The sequence below is a fragment of the Populus euphratica genome, unplaced genomic scaffold, assembly GCF_000495115.2.
Source record: "Populus euphratica unplaced genomic scaffold, PopEup_1.0 scaffold21.1, whole genome shotgun sequence".
Lineage (NCBI taxonomy): Eukaryota > Viridiplantae > Streptophyta > Magnoliopsida > Malpighiales > Salicaceae > Populus > Populus euphratica.
In genome coordinates this window covers 230,743-252,510 of record NW_011499887.1, presented here as the reverse complement: position 1 = coordinate 252,510, position 21,768 = coordinate 230,743, and the positions used below count along the sequence as shown (strand labels likewise).

Here is a 21,768-nt window from a genome sequence, read left to right as displayed (position 1 = left end):
AAAGAGAGAAAGTAAGAGCATGATCTTGATCTAGAAATCAAGATGTATAAATGCATGGCAAATGCCTTCTTTTATAGGTCAAAATTGAGAACTCTTGATTTGATGATTAGTTGATGAGTTGGTGGTCAACTCTTAAATTAGTGATAATCTTTATCTTCTCTTGTCTACCTAGAATGTCATTAATAACGTTAGAATTAGAACCATTTGAAACATAAAAATTCTAGAAAATTTTCTCAGCTTTCCAGAAAAAATTAAGGTCATTTGGACTTCTAAAACTCCAGATATGGGCTAAACACTGAACAATGTTCGGAATGCAGGACAGATTCGGACTTTTTCGTTGTTGCTACAATTTGGACTTAAAAATAGTCTTTTTAAATCTTGGGCTCCCATGAAAGTTATAAGCCTATGTATTATCTTTCCATCCATATAAAATAGATCTAAATCTGAGATCTATAGCTTCAAATATCACCCAATTATTGAACAGTGTTCTAGTTTGGATCTGAACAGTGTTACTGTTTGGACTACACCAACATCTCTTTTCTAAGTTTGGCCATCTCTTTGTCCTTTCAATTTCAGTTCTTAAACTCATCAATTAATTCTTTTATTTATATGATAGGCTTGTATTTAAGATGAACATTTACTATAAATTAAAGTTATCTTATATTATTATATATGTTATTATAAAACATGTTTTAGTTAAGGAGTTATTAATACTTCAAGTGCAAAATAATGATATAAAACCTTGATAAAAATATACCTTTACATACTAATCATCACACAAGTTGTCCAAATATGTCGGAGCTTATTTGCTTTTGGATAGTTTATTTGCCAGACTTTGGCTACCTTGAACTTAGTTGTCAGTTATACTAGACTCATTTTATTTTTTTAAGATATTTTCTATTTATAAAAATCTTAACCAAATATTATGACTCATCAAAAAGAATTATTCACATTGCTCTCCATATAAAATGGATGATTATGGTCATTCTTCTCCATACAATAATCAACATCAATTAAAAAGATGTCATTTTTTAGGTTTCTTGCCATTTTCTCCATTAGATTGGAGGCAGCAGCAATGCACTTTCCCAATGGTTGTTATTGTTTGGTTGGTTTCCTCATCAAAATTATTGCTATCTAATTTTTAACTATTTTTTTATTTTTGAAAAAAACCAACAAACAGAAAAAAAACAATAAAAACCTAAAAAAACTTGTTCTAACATATTTGCATCATTTTCAGTGTTTTTTTCAAAGAATTTAAAATTAAAAAAATCTATTTAAGTTAACGTTGATGTTGCTCTTTAAAAAAAAATACAAAACATAAGAAAAAATAAAAATATAATAAACGAGTAAAGGGATTAGAAGTGAAAAGGAAGAAAATGAGAGACTAAAAAAAATCTAGATTGCTTAAGGACCAAGCAATTGAGGGGAAGAAGACAAAAAAAAAACCTTATCTATAAATAGATGATTAAACATACACACAAAAAAAAAATGTTTAGGAGAGAGGATAAAAAAAACAAACAAAAAAATATCAAAAAAGAACTCTCTCCAACTCACACTCTCTAAATCCCCACATATAACAAAAAACAAACTCGAGCCCTATTATGCATCAACGTGGTCGCAAGTTACACAAAAAAAAAACTATGCATTCATAGACTTGTTTCCTTCCTCTCTCAAACCAAAAACAACAATGATCCAACCTCAAAGCCAACACCAATAACTTCAGTCTATGACCCTCATTTTTTTCTCCTCACAGCAATAACTAGTGGAGAAGTAGCAGCAAAAAAAAGCTCAACAATAATAGACACATAAAATCGATGTCTCCTCCACTATCTCCTTCAGGAACCTATGACTGCTAACCTTCATTGTGAGCTACTAATAGCCCTTTATCCTCTTCACCACAGCTCAAAACCATTATGAGTAGCCCCCATTAGGCAAACCTCTAACTTATGGTTTTCTCCTCTTATTTATCCATCTAAACCCACAATAAATCGACCCATCATCACCATCAACAACATTGCTCCACCAATAAGCATCAACTCTGATAATCATAGCAACCTCCACCAATAATAAATTTGACAATACTAGCTCTAACAGCATCGCCACTATGAATATCATCACTAATGGCTTTTCGTCTCTTTTCAACTATGAACCAATGACTCGTCAACAATTATCAAATTGGCCCTCTCCACACACAATGCTCCACTTGTGGTAGCAACGACAATGATCATTTGAAGAAAAAATAGTTAGAGATAAACAAATCTAAAAAAGAGAAAAAAAAACTAAAGTTGGTTGTGTTTGTTTTTTGCTTTCACAGGTTTTCTTTTGTTACACTGTCAGCATAGGAATGAAAAGGAGAGGAAGAGTTGTCTAATCCATGCCATCACGCTCTTCCCAAGATGTTGACGCATCACCTGTATGCACCACTAGTGGCGGTGGCGTGTGAGACTCACACGTTACCATTGTTCTGACTATCCCAAAATCTTCCAGTATGCTTCTTATGTTTCTAGCAATATCTCCAATTTTCTTCCAACCTTTGGGAGGACCATTTTGCTAATTTTTGAATTTTTACTGTGTTTTTAAATTATTGTTAGAATTTGAATTCTTGGTGGTTTGTAAACATGTGTAATTTTTGGATGTGTGGGTAATTAATGAAAGAAAAAAAGGTGTGTATGAGTTTGCATTTTATTTTGTTTTGTGTTGAATAATTGTTTATAAAAAAATAAAAAATAAAAAATTAATCCAATGTTTTAGTTGTATATAACAAAAAAATAAATTATGCTTGTCGCAGATAGCTCACTTCTCACAAAAATTGCATTTTATTTATAAAAAAGAAAAAAAATTAGTTTTTTTTTAAATATATTTCTTTGTATTTTTTTGTGGAATTTACAACAAGTTTGAAAATTCCTTAAGAATTTGGTCAATATTTCAATAACACTAAAAAAATTAATTATTGAAAATTAATGATCAATATTCTAGTATACATATTAGACATACAAATAGGCTGGCATTTAAATATTAGAAATTGACTAGAAAATTTTTAGAATTATTTTGAGTATTTATCAATTTTAATTAGGAGTATTTTTTACTATAATATATGAGTTATGAAAAACTCATTTGCTTTTCAAGATAAATAAACTCTGTCAGGACATCTATGCAGATTTTTCCTATAAGAATTTATTTTGATATACCAATTCATAATAAATTGAAAATATTATATTTATTTATGAGAATAAATTCTTATTTTGAATTATAGAAAGACTATTAATTAGGAATCCATCAACGTACTTAAATTATATATACATTATACAATCTAGCTTATTTTAAATAGGATATAATAAAGATACTAATACCTTTCTTAACTTCAACTAACTAGTTTTTTACCATAAAATTTCATAAAATTTCATATGAAACCAATTCACACAGTACTTCTAATGATAATAAACCAAATAATTGATACTAACATTCCATTATGCCTCGCACCAAGTGCGACAAAAACCAAAAAGATTGACAATTTTTTAGAAATTTGAAGTCTTTAATAAGGACTCTGATAGACTCAATGTCTTCTACCTCTTATATACAGGTTGTGGTGAGGCTATGAGCTGCTTGGTTGACCTGCATGCCAAACACTTCTTCCCTTAACTCAGCCGGATTGAAAATGAATAGGTGATTCCACTTCCAATTTTCATATTGATTTTCGCTAGTTCCTAAATTATTATGTCATTTGCAATATCTTCAAGAAAAACTGTTATTATGTCATTCAAACTCAAGAAATCTTCCTAGATATTAAGGAAGATGATACATCTAGATTACCCTAAACATCTTTTGTTGAAATTGAGATAGAGAGCTTGAATGAACATAAATATGAAACATGAACATAAGCTCCTAGCTCTACCTCGGTATATTGAAAGAAAAAGAAGAAGACTTGAGTGTATTTCATATTGAAAGAAAGGAATTTACAGATTAAGGTCCATCATCTGCATCTCCGATCAAATTACAAATATCTGAGCACTCCACCAAACTGCACAACAGGGAAGGCACATAAAATGCTACTACTTGAAAGAATGCAAAATCAAAAGTTAATTTTAATCAATTCAATAAAACCCTAAATGTGGATTTTATTACTGTTTAGAGGTTAAACAAGAACAAATTAAAATATTCATTGTTATGTTCAGCATTTACCAGTAATTACGACTTCGGAATCCTTGCTTGAAAACCACTATAGGCCTGCAAAAGATTGAAACTATTTTAACCTAAAATGTCAAGCAGTAAGTAGGTAAATGCTTTGCAGTAATCGAAAACCGAGTAGAACAAACCTTCTAACATTGAGAGGGCCTTCTCCAGGGGAGCCTTCACCGCCCCGGATACAAGTGGCGACACACTTGATAGTGCATGACTCTGCTTTCCTTGACTTGGGCCGTTGGATCCTAGCCTTCTTGCAATCCTTAGGAGATACTGATGCACACTCCCCACCTGACAGTGTTTGTGGTATGTTTGATAGAGTCTCTGTCTCTGCTTGTTGTTGTTGCTGGGGTGCCTCAGCACTTGCTCCTGTAGCTGCTGAGGCTAAAACTGCGCAAGCAGCAAACAAGCTCGTAATGGTCATGCTGAACCTGCTGCTACCTCTGGTGAGATAGCCTGTGCTCTTGTTGATATTGCTACTGCTTTTGACAGCTCCGGCAAGAATATAGGATGATGTGCTTGTTGTATTAAAAACCACTGGACTTGGGGCATAAATTAGCATTATGCTAACTAGCTACCCTTCTGATCTTGATGCACATACGCATACAGTCAATTTTGATGAGACCATCCACTTCTAAGCCAAGCCGTCTCAATTTTCCTTATCCACAACTTACAATTACAAAATAAGATAGTGTTGGCTACGTGGAGTGCTTTCTCAACACTAATCCTGTGCCCCCGTCGGATCCACCTGTCGAGATTTCTGTGGCCTGGAAATGGCACTGATCCCCCTGCCATTAATTCCACTTTGTCTATTTTGTGTCTTGTAAGTTAAAAGTCATGTAAAGCAAGACTGACTTGAGCAAACCCCATATGGCTGCAGAATATATAACATGTTCCTGTTCCATTTCACTAGGGTTTACCGGCTGGTTTAAGTTTTGTAGTGCACAGAAACAAGCCGAGCTTACCTGTCTAGTTAACCGACCCTTCCCCTACCTGGTCGGCAAACTATTTCTTGAACAAGTTTGCTTTCACAAAATCTGAGAAGTCGGGATATTTATTTTGTGCATTATCTACCCTAACCATCAGATGAACCATCAATGTTTTTGCATTGCTTTATCAATCACGATCATCAGCTTGCACATCATTTAGCCCTGAAATATACATTTTACTATATCTGCCGGATCTATACACGAATACACAGTAAGAACTGTTATGGCAGTCAGTCACGAATCATAGCGAAGGTAACAGAAATGGATATGTTTTTATTACAAGTAAACAGATGTGGGACAAGAAAAAAAATCCTCAAGACTGGGAGCAAGTATGGAACTGGTATGGTATTTCCTTGGATGGAGCATATTCAATCAAGTGTTCTTCTCCAAAACAGACAGTGCTGGTGTCAAATAGTTGTTTGCTTTGTCAGGTAAATGTGCCACCTGCACAAGAAATACACATGTTATCGTTATATTCTCTCCGAGGAAAAAAAAAGTACACGTGTGTGTGTGTGTGTGATAGTTTTATTTTCTGGCATTAAAAGCTATTATGATTTATAGTTGTATGTTCCGTACAAGTTCATAGAGCTCCCTCCCTTGTTCAGAGACGTATTCATAACAGACCTGCACAATCAGAATTCAGTATTCCATCTCACTTTAGCAAATATCAAACCTAAATTGAATGTTACCCACATCAAAGCTCTTGTTTCTTGCAGTCGAATCATGCAATGCCTTCACGCAGATATCAGCCACGTCAACACAGCTAATTCCCTAATCCAGGGAAACTTATTAGGGTCTTAAATTGTCTATGTGCCCAACCGCGTTTCAAACTGCCATTGGCTGCAAAAAACATACTTTTGTGTGCTTTTTGAGGCCAGCCGAAGATTGAAACGTGGTTGGCTGCGTACACAAATGGGCCTTTAAGTTCAATAATGTACTCTTTTATGCAGAAGGGTAATTAATTCTCACTTGAGAAATCCTGTTTCCTTGATCAAATATGAGTGCACGTTGACCACCTGGCTCCTCCTACGAAAAGTAACCTTTCATTATGTTTGTCCATGTTGAGGCTGGGCTAGGACGGTTCAAACATCTGATTTGCTAAAGATAAAGCAACTTGAATAACTATTCATTATAAATTTTGCTTCGATAACTACCAGTAATTGTCCACTGAGATTTCTTTAGGAAAACTTTAGGCAATATGTCAAAGTACCACTAGGTATTTTGATATTGAGTTACGACGTTGTAGGATATCAACATTAAGCTACCAAGAAAACGTATATCAGCAATGCCGGTACTAGTGATTTCAAAAGCAGTCAATCATCCACTGTCTGTCTTTTTATTTTTCTTCCTCTTTCCCTCACGCAGTGGCAAATGAATGTTAGATTTACCTTTAGGGGACCAGGGCGAATGATTGTGTATCCAAGTCCTGATCTCCTCAGTGAGTCTTCCCCGGCCTGGAAATGTTTGATCACAAACGTGACTGGGCAAGAAAAGAAACAGAAAGAACAAGATCAGAAAATAGTGCTAACCCTCTTGGCCTTCAGAACTTGCTCCCTTCTTGTGGGTTCTACACCTAATCCTGTACATGAAACTAAGATGAAGTCTGCTTCTTGCCCAGTCTGCACAACGTTTATAATAGTATTAATAGATAGGGAAAAACTTTACTCCCCATGTATATCTCTTAGAACAGAAAAGATTATCTACATGTTTTTTGAGCAGCAGACAGCTGCACTTACAGGCAATGCTTTTATATACTCCAATATAAGCTTAAAGCTTCTCAGGTCTTGCTTCACTCCTGCAGGTCCTTCAACAGGTCTCTGCGCATTGAATAGAATCAGCATAGCTGGACAAAAACAAAAAATGCAACTCCACAAGGTGCTCACTTGTAAACCACACCATAAAAAATCCTTTAGACAGCATCTTTTCTGGAAAACCCAATTTTTCAATCCATGCAAGAAATAGAAAATCTAATAGCAATGTTCCAATTCTTGCAAAAAAAAACAAGAAGAAGAACTAGAACATTCACTATAAAAAAACTATTGTAATGGTAAAACCAGGTCATAGTGATAACAATGCTCACAGAGTCATACTAATAAACAATTCCGTGAAGGAAATATAACAAAGTCATAGGACTTGAAAAGGAAGCCATAACTAGCAAAGATGACATTGTTAACACAAACTAGTCATGCACGAAGTATGTGAGTGTATCTGTTGGCCTATGGCTTAAGCTTTTAGACTGAATTCTCAAGCAACTTCTTAACCAATTATGTAGTGAAAACCAAAATGTAAATTCTCGAACCTGTCAAGTATTTCAGCATGTTTCCAGAGGAATTTTAAAAATGAAGAATTCTCCTCAATGGAAGAGGGATTTCTGTGTAATTGTTACTCATAACTGTCATAGCTAGTTCATCATGATGTTCCAAGAAATCTTGTTTCATGGTTGCTTTAACAATTTTTTTATCCGGCTTTGGGCATTCTTAATAATTATGAATGGCATCTCACCCAGCTCAGTCAATCAAAATCCAACCTGGGATTAAGAGATCAAGGCCCAAGGAAAATAAATAAAACAACCATCATTTCACAACCACAACCAATTAAAGCAAATGTAAGAAGAAATCTCATGCTACTAATTTAACTTTGCATTCTAAAATGAAAGAGCATGATATTTCTTTAGTAGTTTCACAATCTACTGATAGACAAACCTGTCGTCGGGGCTCAAAGCGAAGGGTCATTGTGTGTACAAGAAATGGATCCAATGGTGGATAATCTGGTTTTACTGGGCGGAAAGAAGAAAATGGCACTCTTACCTGTCATTTACACAAAACAGAAGCTGCTAAAAGAAGAAAATGGAAACTGGGTCTGTATAGCACTAAAAAACCTATTGCTTCTTGAGTAAGGTACGAGAGATGCTTACCCTGCAAAATCCTACTTTGGTGCTAATTCTTGCAAAATACAATTTGCATTGAGTTGCATCAGCTGAAGGACCAGCTTCGAGTATTAAAACATAAGATCTTCCATTTCCACCAACACAGAGCACTAGACCTTCATACCTAACATCAAGGAAAATTTTATCTTAGGAGCGGGACAAGCATTCACGGTGGATGCAAAAGAATAGGTCAACAGGAAATCAAGCAAGCTTCTAGTGATAAAAGGGGCTATTAATATTTATGTATCATCTACCTGTCAAGAGTATAACCCAGAGGAAGTGATAGCTTTTTTGAAATTTCAACATAGCCTCCCCTAGTGAAAACATACCCTATAGGCAACATGAATAACAGAGTTAAAGAAAGCACACAACACTTCACAACATGTAAAGGAAAAATGCAGTCTCTCAACTAGGTCAAAACATATTTCACCTGAAAAAACTGCTTCTCCAGCCTCGGTGAACTCAAATTTAGCATCCATTCCTGCATCATACTTTGAAGCAACTGCATCCTGGAAGTAAGTTCCTTGACGGACTTCCCAGCCATTCAATGAATGTGCAGATTTGAACTTTGCGAGCAAGAGCTTGCTTTTGCTGCTTTTTCCAGCACGTAGTTGTGCGAGTTTGTTGTTATAGTCCTGCAATTTTGTTTTGTGTAATTGATAATAGACATGACAAGGGAATTTCAATTCAGTTGAATTTGAGTCATTACCTGAAGGGCTTTGGTAAGGTTAGAAACCCCTTGGTGATCAACTCTGAAAAGATCTCCAGTGATAGAAGAACGAGCAGTAGCACAATATATAATTTTGTTGCAGCCTTCCACTGCTTCCATGAGGGTTGAGGGATCACCCACATCCCCTATCATTATCTCCACTGACCTTGGAAGCTTGTACAACACTTCCTCATCTGCCTTCCTCACCAGAGCCTATATTAAATAATTCATACACCAAGAATCAAAGGAATCAGGAATATTAAACCCAAAAGTAATGATAATTAAAGAATTAAAGAAAGAAAGGAGAAAAAAGACCTTGACAGTGTAACCCCTGAGCATAAGTTTCCTAACAACAATGCGGCCAATGCGACTGGTGGCACCAACAACAAGAACAGTGGTGTTCTGGGCACCAGGGATAGCGAACTCGCACATGGGACCTTCTCTGATGAGCAATGCATCAAGAGCTTCCTTGTCATCTGCACGTGTTGTTCTTGATATCTGCCCCAAACCTGAGAAGTTCCTCCACACTTCATCAAATATCTGCCTCGACTTCCTTCCGAGTCCAACTGGGTTCACATCCTCCAAACTCAGAGGTTGCTGCTGCTTTGCTGTGTTTTCCTTGTTATATTCATTCACACCCTCTTTGCTGTCCTTGGTGGCTCTCACCACGACTAATGTGCTCTTCTTCTTCTTGTTGTTGTTGTTCTTCACGGTTGAGAGAGGGAGAGGTGTGAAATTGAAATTGGTGTTCCTTAAACTGGCACTTGCATTTGTTGGTGGACTCGCACTTACTGCTCTCATCTTTTCTTCTTAATTCTTAATACGAGTGGATAAGTGGATGATTGTGACGAGAATGATGATAAATTAGGAACAGAGAGAGTCAAAAACAATTAGTGGTTGCTTGCCGTTTCATATTTGAGGCAAATCACAAGGACAAATGACAAGAAGAAAGTAAGGATAAAGGCCACGGGATTTCATTCGAGGTTTTCCAGCAGCTGCACTTAGAGCTACCAAATCTGCCACGTTCACATCCCAATTCCCTCCCATTCCTTTAGGCACCTCGTGTCCACCTGCTAGCATTTCCTTTCATTATTTCTTTGAATTGCTTTTCTCAAGTGACTTTCTTTTTTAACGAATTTTCTCAAATGGCCTTAGCTTTCAGAGAACGAAACGTCAGCTGTTAATGGGCCAATAAATGCATAAGAGCCCTTGTCAGTACTGCAGCTAAATCAGAACGGAAATAACCGAAGAAGGAAAGTAAATAAAGAATTGGTGAAAATCTGGAGAATTCTACTTCTTTCTTCCAACATGACATCAGATTCTACGAAAAAGAAGAGGGAGGTCAAGTATCTGAACTATCAAGGGGAAAACAAGGGATAAGCATGTAAATGGTGAACAGAAGAGGAGACTAGTGATTTTGAAGCTAATCCCCACGCCACCCGCCCCCGCCAAATGCCTTTGTAAGAAAAGCATTTTAAATAGATTAGAACAATTACATAGTACAGTACCCTAGCCAACAAGAATAGCATAAACAAAATACATCGATTATAAAATGAAAGAATCACCAAATTGGGCCACTGACTAACACGCATCAGTACTCCTATATATTCTGACGCAGGGAAATAGTTAGCTGTTGCTGCTGCTGAACTGGGAAAACTTTCAAGTCCAGTGAATTTCACTTGCTTTCTCCACAGGGAAAGGAAAGTAAGAGCCATCCATGCATGAATAAAAGAATCATTCCCTAACAGCTGTGATGATAAACCAATATGTTGTACTATTGTATATTTTTCCCCTTATGAACCACCACCTATATTGGAAAATTTTCGGTCGCTGCCTCATTTCAAGCAGGGTGCATCCTCAAAGCAGCACTTCATCTATTGCCCCCTTCTCTCCAAAAACAACCATATTATATACAAAAAGGTTACCCAGTATTGCCAGCAACCTCAGCGGCTCTCTGCCTCATCATCTCCATCACAGCAGCCCTTCGTCGTGAATCAGACTGTTGCTGAAGTCTCCTCAAATGTTCTTTCAAGTCCCTGGAAAAACACATACATATATGAGAATTTATAATATAATATCACCCCAACGAAGTTAAAGATTTTAAGATATGGTTGATGCATAAACCTGCAGCGTGGAACATGGCATTCTGATTCTTTGCACGCCCGAGCATGAAGTTGAAGGAGATACCACATCTTTTTACACAGAACACAGCCTCCAGATGCACGAGTTTTGCACTGTATCCCATGCCGGAAAAGACCTTTCACCTTGCGACAATTAGGATATTGGCAATGTGGAGAACGGCATTGTGATGCATGTACCAGAAGATCAAGCATTTTCCTTAGCTGCAATGTCAAATAAACAATTACATTAGATTGTATTGGCTTGGTACAAATGCTGATGAAAAAATGTAGTGTTAAATCATCAAGTTTCAAAATAGTCATCCTAACATTGATTCTTGAACATTGAGGAATTATCAATTCCATAACTTCTCATATATTTCCACAGAAAAAATGGTGAAAGAAAATGCTCATAACACATAGATGAGGTCAGGAACTTTCTTGGTTTAGATTCTTTAGGTTGTGAACCAACCAAGAGTAGCAGTAACTTTGTGAAATAATATATAGACCATTTGATGGCGTAGGGAAGTCAACATGATTTATTAAGAGTAGAAAAATTGCAATCACTTGTAAATAGGCACGTGAAAATGCACAAAAACTTCACAGCATATTCCATTACTCTTTTCATATAATTAAGTAAAGCAACAGGTTCACAGGTCTTTATATATAACAAATTAACGAATGATGAAGCAGCAAGATTTACCAAGAACATGCAATTATATTTTCAAGATAAGATTCAAAGGTATAAAAAAGAACAGAGAAAATGTATTGTACCTGCAGAACCCTCAGTTGCCTAGCTTCCTTGTTCTGTGCATCACGCTCTGCCAGGGATGGATGATTCGTCAACTTATGAGGATGATCCATGCCCCCATCCTTCTGATAACAAGAATTGCATACATCATAATCAGGGCAAACCTCACAACGCCAACCTTGACCCGTTTCGATGTCAAGATGGCATATATTGCACGTTGTCACAAATGCAGGAGCAGTTGGATTATGGAGATGGTAAAGGACCATCATTGAGGAATGTTTAGCCCGACGTAAAGTGTCATATTGATAATGGTTTCCTTGACAAAGACTCAAAAATGCCTGTCTCGTGTCAAAAAATTCACTCTCAAGAATTTCATCTTTATCCTTTGTGTCAGCAGGTACATCAGTGATTTCAACCTGCAGAATTTAATAGTGTTGTTTCATGTTTAAAGAAAAGGAAAATGCTTCTACCCAGCACCAAAATGAGCTTCAAATAAGGACCTTTTAATATACATTGAATAAAAGTGTTTCTAGGACCAAGCAGCTTACATGATAGAATGCATGTTTTTCCCTTTGGTTGATGGGATGTCGCTCTCTTTCTTCACGTTTCTGTTCTACTTCATAACACCTTAGGAAACACCAGCAAAGAAGTCAGTTGTTTTAAAATCACTAAAAGAACATATAATTAGGAAATGTAAAGCACTTTTTTAAGAGCCATCAATTGAAAACAGAGAAGACCCCTAGCTCTTCAATTGAAAACCCTAGACCCCTAATTTCCTTCATGATAAGTTGTAACCCACACATAAGTAGATTTCCAAATCACTTGTACCAACGCCTTTCAAAGAAGGTTGTTTACTAAGCCTTTAAATAGCTTGTATACATATATAGAGAGAGCTTATGAGGAATTATGCTACTCTAATTCTGCAATTATTCATTTAAGTAGTTACAGTAGATTCTTTTTTACTGTTACACAAAAAAAGAATTACATAAATTTTTCACCAGACAGTAATGCAGGTGAAGATTGAAGTTTCTTACTTGTCACAGATCTGAAAGTTTTTGCACTGGTTGCAAACCCAATGGGTGCCTGATACCATTAGAATACAACAATGAGAACAGCAAGGCTGCAAGTGAACCATGATAAAGTCTTCCTTCATAGGGCAAATTGTCTCACCAAGCTGGAGATAAGAGTTTTGTAAGACAAAAATCAATTATAATTGCTTAATATAAGGACATCATAACAAACTCCAAGGGTCTGGTGGCAGGAATTGTAGAGTAACACATACAATAACATATGATAAACAGCAGTTGATTGGAAAATGATATTAATCTGTAAGATATAGAGGATAGGAATTACTTTATGCATCAGTAGCAGATCCTTCGATGCATTACCAGAAAGATCTGCCTGACCAGATGCTTTTAGCGCCCTTTTTGTAATGGTCTTTTTGGTACTTCCCTTCTTATTTTGTTTTCTCCCGTCTTCATCTTGATTAAGCTGATAGATTAAATCCTCTGCAGCACCAGGCCAATAATCCCCATCGAAGTAGGGTAGCCTAGCTGCTGTGACCTTTGCCTTACATTCACCAGTAGATATGAAGAAATGGTCATACAAATTAGTGAGGTCAACAACCACATTTTCCTTGGCTGCTTTTCGTAACATCACTAAATACCTGGAAAGAAATAGACATTCAGTGAAGCACACTAAAAAGTCAGGAAAAATAGTAAAACAACCTATAGAATCTCTAGTTAGAAGTTATTTTGCTCACCATTCCCGGAGCTTGTCAGATTTTGGTGTTTTCTGGATTTCTGGATGGCAATACAATATATAATCCTCACCCTTTAACGGAGGGCAAGCCCATATGTAGCAGCTTGTAAAACCCCTTTTCTTGCAGTATTCAAGGTATCCAATCTACAGAATAAAACAGGTATAATAGCCAACAATTCCAATTACAATTCCTAACTAAATGAACTGTTCATATCCTCAGATCATTTGAAAATAAGATAAATAACTAAGTAAAACTAACCAAAATTTCATGGTAAACAAATGTACGGAGAGCCTCTCCAGTCACTGCTTTAATCTCAGGTCTGAAGTACTTCACAGAATCCAGATATGAAAGATAGACACGACGCTGATTTGGAAAGTGAGCTTCTGATCCGAATTCTTGAACATACATGCCAAATAGGCATACCTCAACACCTTCAATCTTCTGAAACAGCAAAACTACCTGAAAGAAAATTTTTCAGTGAATAATTTCTGCAATACTAACACCCAATGCTTTTCTGAAGCTTCTGCTTGTACATTTAACTCAAACATGGTATCCTGCAAACCTTAGACTTATACGGGAATTCAGTTGGATAATTCTCCTCCCGAAATATCTCAAGAAATCGCTGCTTCACTTCCAACTTCTTGTCGACTGATGAAACAACTCGGACTACAAGTGATTCTGCTCCAGGAACCTAAGATACAGATTGTAAAAGAAATTAGATTGCACCAACTGCCATGCATTAATGGTCTTTAAGAATATAGAACTCCGTGGTCATTTTCTAAGAGTATAGGAATTCATATAAAAAATAAATGAAGCATGGGAACTCAAATAGAAATCTGATGAAGTACTTGCACCAAAATCAAGATTCTCTTACTCTTGGTGTAACAATCTTCTTGCATGCTCTTTTTTTTTCTTTTTTTCTTTTTTTTCAGAACCAAAGTATAAACCATGACAATTTCATAAGCATATACTAATTTAAGTTAAACTTCTTTCAATATAACATGCACTGCAATCATAATTTCATTATTATGAGTCCATATGTTAGCAGTCTAAAAATAAACTCTGTTAATTTTAAAAATCAGCTACTAGAAGAAACATCACGGGACACAGCTTGATGTGTAACTCACATCATCAAAACTTTTTCCAAGTGCCCTGGCCCTATCCTGTCTTTCCTGCTTCAGTGTCCTAAATAACCTCTGCTCTATATGATCACTGAGTATTGTTCTAGGTAGATCTTTAGCCCCCAGAACTGCACTTTGTGGTAAAGGCTTGCGCTCTCCTCTTTCAACCTCTGTTATGTAGCAATTAGGGCAAGTATATTCAGCTTGCCCACCATCATTCCTTCTACCATTAAATAATGCACAAATTTGGTGCTGCCAAGCTTCACATTTGTCACATTGAACCCACTGCACAAGAATCAAAGAGTACATTGTAAAAGCAATTGTTTGAGACTGTTATGTAGGAGGAGGACAGATACAAGACAAGATAAACGCACCCATTCTTCAGTTTCCTCGTCATTTTTCTTCTTCTCGAGTCTTGCCTTTGGAATAGCATTCCCATCAGCAACAATAGTGTCCCCACGAGCCTCATTATAGCATGGAATACAGAAATAGTGTCGTGTATCACCAGCTCCCATGGTATAAAACATTGCATTCCGCTTAATGCGAGCACCACAGGGTGTACAGTATATTGGTGGTGGTTCAAAAGTAAGCTTTTCAACTGCACACAATTGACAAGAGTTCTCACTCATTGAATGCTCCATTGCTTGGTTCTTTTCTGCCTTTGACTTACTCTGTACAAATCAAAGTGAAAAACAAAAACTGTTACCATCCAACCAATATATTTACTCGGCACAGATGGTAATTTTAAATCTCTTGTACATGCAAAAGAGAACCATATTACTAACAGTAAAAGATCCTGTAGGTTAGATCAAATATTTGGTCATGAAAAGTTTGTGGGCAAAACAGGAGGTTAGTAGCTCATGAAGCAGAAAACAAGAAATTTCAAAAAGCTCGCACATTGAGTAAATACAAAGAGCTTAGACTCATTCACTATGAACATAGACATAAACATAACTAAGTTCTCCACAGCATTCAGGACCAAATATTCCTGAAAAGTACAGTTCCCATTGACAACATGGGAAGACAGATTAAAGATCTGAATATTAAAATGCACCATAAAATATAGCAGGAAGGTAATTATAGCTTTGTAATGTAGCTTCTAGCTTCATGCTTAAACAAAAATTTCACACCTTGTCTGGCAAAACGCTATTTACTGTAGAGATCATCCCAATGATGAAGTTCGAAAGAATGGAATGAGAAGAATAAAAACAGATGCATAAGCTTACCTGGCCAACCCACTGCCTGAGGCCTTTAATATGCTCCCTCACTTGTTCAGGCGTGAACAGTTCAGTCAATGATACCCCCTTTATTTTTGGCTTCCCAGACTTGGTTCCAGCTGCATTTTCAGCAGGGTGTGTAGCATTTTCTTGCTTAAGTAGATGTGCTTCTTTCTCAACTTTAACGTTGTCCTGCTTAGCTAAACTGGCAGGCTCATCATGTACCATGGATTCATCTGCAGGCATTTGGCTGCTGACATCATCCACGTTATCCTTTTTCATCTCACTATTACTAGGACTTCCTTGTCTAGAGATTGCAGGCACTTCCAACTTCACTTCCATGTACTCAGACTTAACCAGCGGACAATTATCACCATGCTTCTGATCTTGGTGCTGGACATTCTGGGTTATATGAGCATCACTGACTGCAGATGCTGATATGACAGAAACTTCAATCTCAGGTTTAAGAGTTTGGGAAGACTGCTCAATCTTCATGCGTTTTAGAGAAGGTTGTAGATTTTCAGATCTTTCAACAATTGATGGAGTTCTTGAAATCAATCGGGCTGCATTGTCTCCCGTGTCACTGCCTTTGCTTGGCAAACCAGAACCTGAGGCTGGAAGAGTGCGGGCCTTCATTTGTATCTTTATTTGTGCCTCTAGATAATTTCTAACAGGAATACAAACAGGGCAACCTGAATCTCTGCAGTGCTTAAAGTGATGAATCAATATCCTGGTATGCTGGCATCGGGGATATGAGCATGGAGTGGAGTTGCATCTATCCATGTGCCTCAACAGCTTTTGGACAGTAGTGCAGTTAGGGTCAGGACATTGTCCTTCTGGGGCGGGACATCGCCGGGCATGCCGCAAGAACAAAAGCCACTTCTGTTGATTTCTAAATTGCCGGTCACGGTTAGCGTTTCCAGATCTATAGGTGACAGCATTTGAATTTTGGGGCTCTGGTGTGCTTCTAGGAGGTACTGTTTGGCTGACAATGGATCCTTCTGAAGCTAAATTATTACACTGAGCTTCACCTTGCCCAGATATTCTCTGGAGGAAATCCTCTTGGACATGCTGCTCATGTGACATGCTCCCTGGCATGCGAGTCCGGTCCTGAGATTGTGGATACCATTGACCTGGCAATGCTGAATCTGATTGTGTCCCAACAGAAAGGCCAATAAAATTATTTTGAGACTCTGAAACCAACTGATGTGGATGCAACATCTGTTGAATTTGCTGTGAATTTTGTGTCAATGATGAGCTCATGTCATGCTGTCGGTCTGGATGAGAGGGATTCTGCACATTCCTAGAATGATCTCCAAGCACATTTTGCTGGAATTGGTTTTGCAATTCGGATATTTGGAAGTGGTCTGAGGTTTGTGAGTGCATAACATCATTATGGTGCTCCATTCCAGACTCACGCTTTACTTGACAGCTAGGATCAGATATGAGCAGAGACTGACCAAAAGCATCATTGTTCAGCAGATGCTGATGCTGATGCTGCTGACTTTGCTGCTTCTGTAAACGTTGCTGTTGAACAAGTTGCTGCTGTTGAAATTGATGAGGATGCTGCTGAAGTTGTTGCTGTTGGTGAGGATGTTGTTGAAGTTGCTGCTGTTGAAGTGAAGACTGGAAATTCATCTTTTCAGACTGATCAAGTGATTGAAGCTTTATATGTCCAGCTTGAGGAGAGGCATGCAAATTAGACTGATTATTTACAAGAGAAGAGTTAGTTTTGGACATAGACTGGGCATTCATCATTGATCCAACAGATGTTACAGCACCATATATGTTTCCAGATCCAAGAGAATCAGCGTTACTCATCCCATATCCATCACCTGGTAAGAGATTCATCTGCCATTAGATGTTTCTTTTTTCCAAAAACAAAAGTTCAAAATAATAAATAAATAACAATTTCTGAAGTTACTATGACGTGATAAAACTTCAAAATGAGGATGAAGTGGAGAGGAAGGTTACCTTGCATTAGTTGTCGCTGATGTTGATCAAACTGCTGTGGCAATGGTTTAGGCGAATTCACATAATGTGTGGAAGTCATATAGCCCTCAGAGGTACCAGGCTCATTAGCAAGCGGTATATTATTCCCCATCATCCCCATACCACCATTTAGGGCCCCATTTGCAAATCCATAAGATTTCTGCAGCAAACCAGTCCTAATATTGCTACCCATTTGGCTCCCAAAATTCGCCAGTATGCGACTGTTCTGACCGCCAATGTACTGTTTTTGCTGCTGTGTCTGTGATACCATGGCAGAGTCACCACTGATATTAGAAGATTCCACATTCATGTAAGACTGATTGTTGTTGTTGTTATTGCTAAATCCAGGAGTTGGAATCATTTGGCTTTCCATTCTTTGCACACCCATAGATGACATATTTCCACCAGAACTAATGGAAAAATTGGTGGGTGACTGCTGATAGCCATTAGACAGATTTCCTGCAAGCATAGATTGTGTGAAATGGTCGCAAAGTAAACAAAGCAACAATTAACAAGGAAGATTACAGGTGCCACAAGGCTTCAAATTACCATCTGGTCTACCAAAGGAACTATTGCGCATGCCACTAGATGGCAACAGGCCCCCTGTGTTGGCAGCTATAGGTGCTATGCTATCACATCCACTGGAAGAGATCATCATGGTATCTACAGAAGAAGTCATCATATTCGAATTCCCACTATTTGACATACCAGGAGTTGGTATCATGGTACCAATGGATGAGGAAGAATTAACAAGCTGTGGATGCCGTTGGTTTTGACTATTCGCAGGGGGGCGCTTGATCAGACTACTGAGACGACTCTCTAGGGTACTCATGTTCAAATAATCATCCTACAACAAAGATTTGATTGCAGTGTAAATTGAAAGAAAGGAAAAAAAAAACCGAAGAACAATCAAGGAATGAAATCCAGCAAATTTTATAAAATCGTATCGCGGTATACATTGAAGGCAATTCTTAGGATACAAAAATTCAGTCTTTTTGAGTAGAACACTATTTCAGTGATCAATTTATCCTCTTTCCAACCAGAAGTAGCATGAAGTTATATCTCTGGACTCGACAATGGGGGCACAAAAATAACAGTCTAAATACACGCATAAATAAAGGGTTAGATAGAGAATGAGAAAAACCTTCGTCTGAGCAGCTTTAAATAGACCCTCCTCTAATCGTTTGGCAAATTCATTAAACTTTTGTTTCTGTTGATCGCCAACCGGCTGAGACTGCTTCTGCAATATAATTGAAAATCTAGAAAGAAAGCAACAAATAAAGGAAAAGGGTCAGTAATAGAAGACATGGATATTCCCATCTCGGAGATTAAGAAAAAAAGTTATAAAAGGGTATAGATGTAAAGTTGGGTACTAGAATAAAAAACTAGAATTGTCCTTTCCTATATCTGAATAGCCATATGTAGTGTGTGTTTGGTAAAGCGGTGCAGGTGCTTTCGCTTTTGAGAAACATAATGCTTTTTCCTAGCAAAACGCATTACCAAACAGAGCTACTCTACTAGTGTGTTAAACCATGCTTCTATAAATAGCAAATACAACGGACATGAACATATGCATCAATAGCAATCAAATTCAGATATTACTGAAATAGCTCAAGTTGAACTAATATGGGAAGTAAAAGTGAAACTACCAGTCTTACATTTTGTGATGCATCAACGAGCGATATTTAAGAAGCTCAGGTTCAGCATTGTACACATTAACAGAATGAGCACCGGCAGCAGCAACACCTCCAGTGGTAGGAGCAGATAAATTCTGCATCTGTTGATTCCCATTTTGCTGGGGCTGTAACTGATTCTGAACCTGCCCGGAGATTTGCCCGGACAGATGAGCTTGCACATTCATCTCCTTCTCCTTTTTTTACACCAATAACTGACTATTACTTTTGCTACTGCTACTGCTACTAATTGTTCTTATCATGCTCTCCAACTGCAAAAGCCAACCAAACAAAACAACAAATCAAAAAAGGAAACGACTTTAAAACATTAAAAAAGAAAGAAAAAACCACTAATTTGAATCGCCCGCCACTCACTACATTGATTGATCACATAAAAATGATGAAATTGAAATTAGGGTAATTTGATGGAATTGATTTTTAAAAATAATAATAATAATAAGCAAAGTGAATTGAACTGAAGTTGGAAAATTGAATGAATAGAAAGTGAATTGAAATGGTAAGCAAGAAAAACCCTAAAACAATTAAACAATTAGGCAATTGAATCGAATCGATCAAATTTTAGAAACCCTAGCAAACCTGAAATTGACGGAGAGAGGGAGAGAGATCGCAAGCAAAGCGAAGCTTTAACCTTCGAATTGGAACTCGATAACTGATCGTCCAATCGCGCGACAAATTCGAATTTTTTTATTTTAATTTTAGTTTTTCTAAGGAACGAAAGGACGAAGATGGAAAACAATCAATCGGAGAATTAAGATTATTGATTTAATTCAAAAATAATAATAATAATAATAATAAGACAAGACAAGACACAAAACATGGACGTGGACATGGACATGGACAGAGATTCAGTTTGGTTTTTCGTTCGTTTGGACGAGGAAGGAAGAAAGGCAGGCTGAGTTGAATTTTCTTTCTTTTCTTTTTCCTTTTTCTTTTTCTTTTTCTTTTTTTTCTTTTCTTTTTTTTTTAAGAAGCGATGAAGAGAGACAGACGACACCCGGCACAAAGGGTTTGTTTTTCTTCTGTTTTTTTAGGGTTGCGAAAATAGAAGAAATAAATAAAAACGGGTTTTTATTTAATTAAAGGAGAGAGGAACTCGTGTGGTCTGGAGGATAAACCATCATGGTGGGAAGTGACGTCAGTGCCCCTCCATTTATCCTTAATTTTCAGTACACCTCTTTTTCACATGTTCAAGAACGTTTGTGTTAGCATGTTAATATTTTTTTACATTGATAAATTACAAATATTTTAAAAAATTAATTTGATGTATTTTTAAATTTAAAAGGCACCCTAAAATAAAATAAAAGGCTCCAATTCTTTTCTTTTTTTATTAGTATTATTATTATTAATAGACTCATTCCATTTTCTCCTTCATCTTGAAACCATTTCTTGTTAGGTTCCAATGGAGTCCTGGCTAATTAATAGCTTGACTATAAGCTAGAGGTAGAAGATGATGGGAGACATGGGATCTAAACCTTAATATTGCCATTTGAGACATTTAAGAAATGATAGCACTCCTTGCTCATAATTGGTTTCCTTGATCATAAACTTTTTTTTTTTTTCTAGTTGTAGTTGTATTTGATTAGTTTAAAGGAAAAAAAGATTATTGAATCATATATTTAAATATAATTTATATTATAAAACACAACTGTATACATAGCATAAAGATTGAAAATGTAACATTAGAGATATATAATCTTATAAGATATTTTCTGCATAAAATCATTGAATATTTCTGTATTTTTTAGATGAATATTTTAATTTGGGGTTCAGATGGGTAATTAAAAAAATATATTGATGGGTTTTTTAGATGAGAATTTTATTCAAAGGAGGTTTAATAATTATCCTAGTATTTTCTGGAGAGAGAGAACAAAGAGAAAACATGAAATCATAGGAAGGTAATAATTGATTAATGAAGGATAATTAATTATAGAAAAGGTAATACAGCTACTAATAATTAGCTTCGTATGGAAAATAAATAAAAATGGGATTTGGCAAACGGGTGCCCTTCATTGAAGAATCTACAGGTGGTGCAATGCCCGCAGCTGCCAACTTTACTGGAACCAGAGGCTTCGTGAACAACAGCACTGGCTCAAGAGAGGCCTGCATTTAGTCATAAATATAAAAAAATTTAACAGCATATCTCGTGCTCAAGGAAGGACACATTGAAGAACAATTTATCATTAACTTATGATCAACTTATTGGTTAGTACAGGATACTAATTAACTAGTGTAGCAGTGACTATTTATTGTGATTACTGCTTTTGGGAGAGAAGGGATATCTGTTTCACAAGAGAATCCATGTCTTTACCGC

At 36.7% G+C, this 21,768-nt stretch overlaps 3 protein-coding genes across 4 annotated transcripts; all 3 read right to left on the bottom strand.

The window, feature by feature from the left end:
- Positions 1–3,731: 3,731 nt before the first annotated feature.
- On the bottom strand, positions 3,732–4,866 carry LOC105130451 (uncharacterized). The gene is made up of 3 exons (XM_011032973.1): positions 4,314–4,866; positions 4,180–4,224; positions 3,732–4,018 (listed from the first exon to the last, which is right to left on the bottom strand). The coding sequence occupies exons 1-3, from the start codon at positions 4,739–4,741 to the stop codon at positions 3,961–3,963; spliced, it is 531 nt and encodes a 176-aa protein (XP_011031275.1). The 5' UTR covers positions 4,742–4,866; the 3' UTR covers positions 3,732–3,960.
- Positions 4,867–5,266: 400 nt separating this feature from the next.
- LOC105130450 (uncharacterized) lies at positions 5,267–9,916 on the bottom strand. Its single transcript, XM_011032972.1, has 13 exons — positions 9,119–9,916; positions 8,804–9,016; positions 8,525–8,729; positions 8,349–8,424; positions 8,083–8,218; positions 7,871–7,975; positions 6,905–6,985; positions 6,698–6,787; positions 6,557–6,622; positions 6,138–6,194; positions 5,862–5,939; positions 5,745–5,792; positions 5,267–5,612 (listed from the first exon to the last, which is right to left on the bottom strand). The coding sequence occupies exons 1-13, from the start codon at positions 9,602–9,604 to the stop codon at positions 5,541–5,543; spliced, it is 1,713 nt and encodes a 570-aa protein (XP_011031274.1). The 5' UTR covers positions 9,605–9,916; the 3' UTR covers positions 5,267–5,540.
- Positions 9,917–10,154: 238 nt separating this feature from the next.
- LOC105130449 (histone acetyltransferase HAC1) lies at positions 10,155–20,507 on the bottom strand. Of its 2 annotated transcripts, none has more exons than XM_011032970.1 (17): positions 20,034–20,507; positions 19,422–19,708; positions 18,908–19,022; positions 18,313–18,610; positions 17,746–18,222; positions 15,781–17,606; positions 14,929–15,225; positions 14,561–14,839; positions 13,996–14,124; positions 13,692–13,892; positions 13,434–13,576; positions 13,025–13,337; positions 12,706–12,845; positions 12,220–12,298; positions 11,695–12,087; positions 10,928–11,145; positions 10,155–10,839 (listed from the first exon to the last, which is right to left on the bottom strand). In XM_011032970.1, exons 2-17 carry the CDS (start codon positions 19,622–19,624, stop codon positions 10,725–10,727), a joined length of 5,226 nt encoding a protein of 1,741 aa, XP_011031272.1. In that variant the 5' UTR covers positions 19,625–19,708; positions 20,034–20,507; the 3' UTR covers positions 10,155–10,724. The 2 variants fall into 2 exon arrangements, with proteins under 2 accessions (XP_011031272.1, XP_011031273.1); XM_011032971.1 differs by having other exon boundaries at positions 15,781–17,275; positions 18,204–18,222.
- Between the last annotated feature and the right edge of the window lie 1,261 nt (positions 20,508–21,768).

Coding starts and splice junctions, on each gene's coding strand:
- LOC105130451 (XM_011032973.1), bottom strand. CDS start 4,741: ATGCTAATTTATGCCCCAAGTCCAGTGGTTTTTAATACAACAAGCACA. Junction 4,225..4,313: donor GGCCCTCTCAATGTTAGAAG/GTTTGTTCTACT, acceptor AATCTTTTGCAG/GCCTATAGTGGTTTTCAAGC. Junction 4,019..4,179: donor TTCCGAAGTCGTAATTACTG/GTAAATGCTGAA, acceptor CCTGTTGTGCAG/TTTGGTGGAGTGCTCAGATA.
- LOC105130450 (XM_011032972.1), bottom strand. CDS start 9,604: ATGAGAGCAGTAAGTGCGAGTCCACCAACAAATGCAAGTGCCAGTTTA. Junction 8,219..8,348: donor CTGGGTTATACTCTTGACAG/GTAGATGATACA, acceptor CCTTGATGTTAG/GTATGAAGGTCTAGTGCTCT. Junction 5,940..6,137: donor AAGGAAACAGGATTTCTCAA/GTGAGAATTAAT, acceptor TCCCTGGATTAG/GGAATTAGCTGTGTTGACGT.
- LOC105130449 (XM_011032970.1), bottom strand. CDS start 19,624: ATGAATGTGCAAGCTCATCTGTCCGGGCAAATCTCCGGGCAGGTTCAG. Junction 18,223..18,312: donor TTCCTTTGGTAGACCAGATG/GTAATTTGAAGC, acceptor CTATGCTTGCAG/GAAATCTGTCTAATGGCTAT. Junction 10,840..10,927: donor TGCCATGTTCCACGCTGCAG/GTTTATGCATCA, acceptor GTGTTTTTCCAG/GGACTTGAAAGAACATTTGA.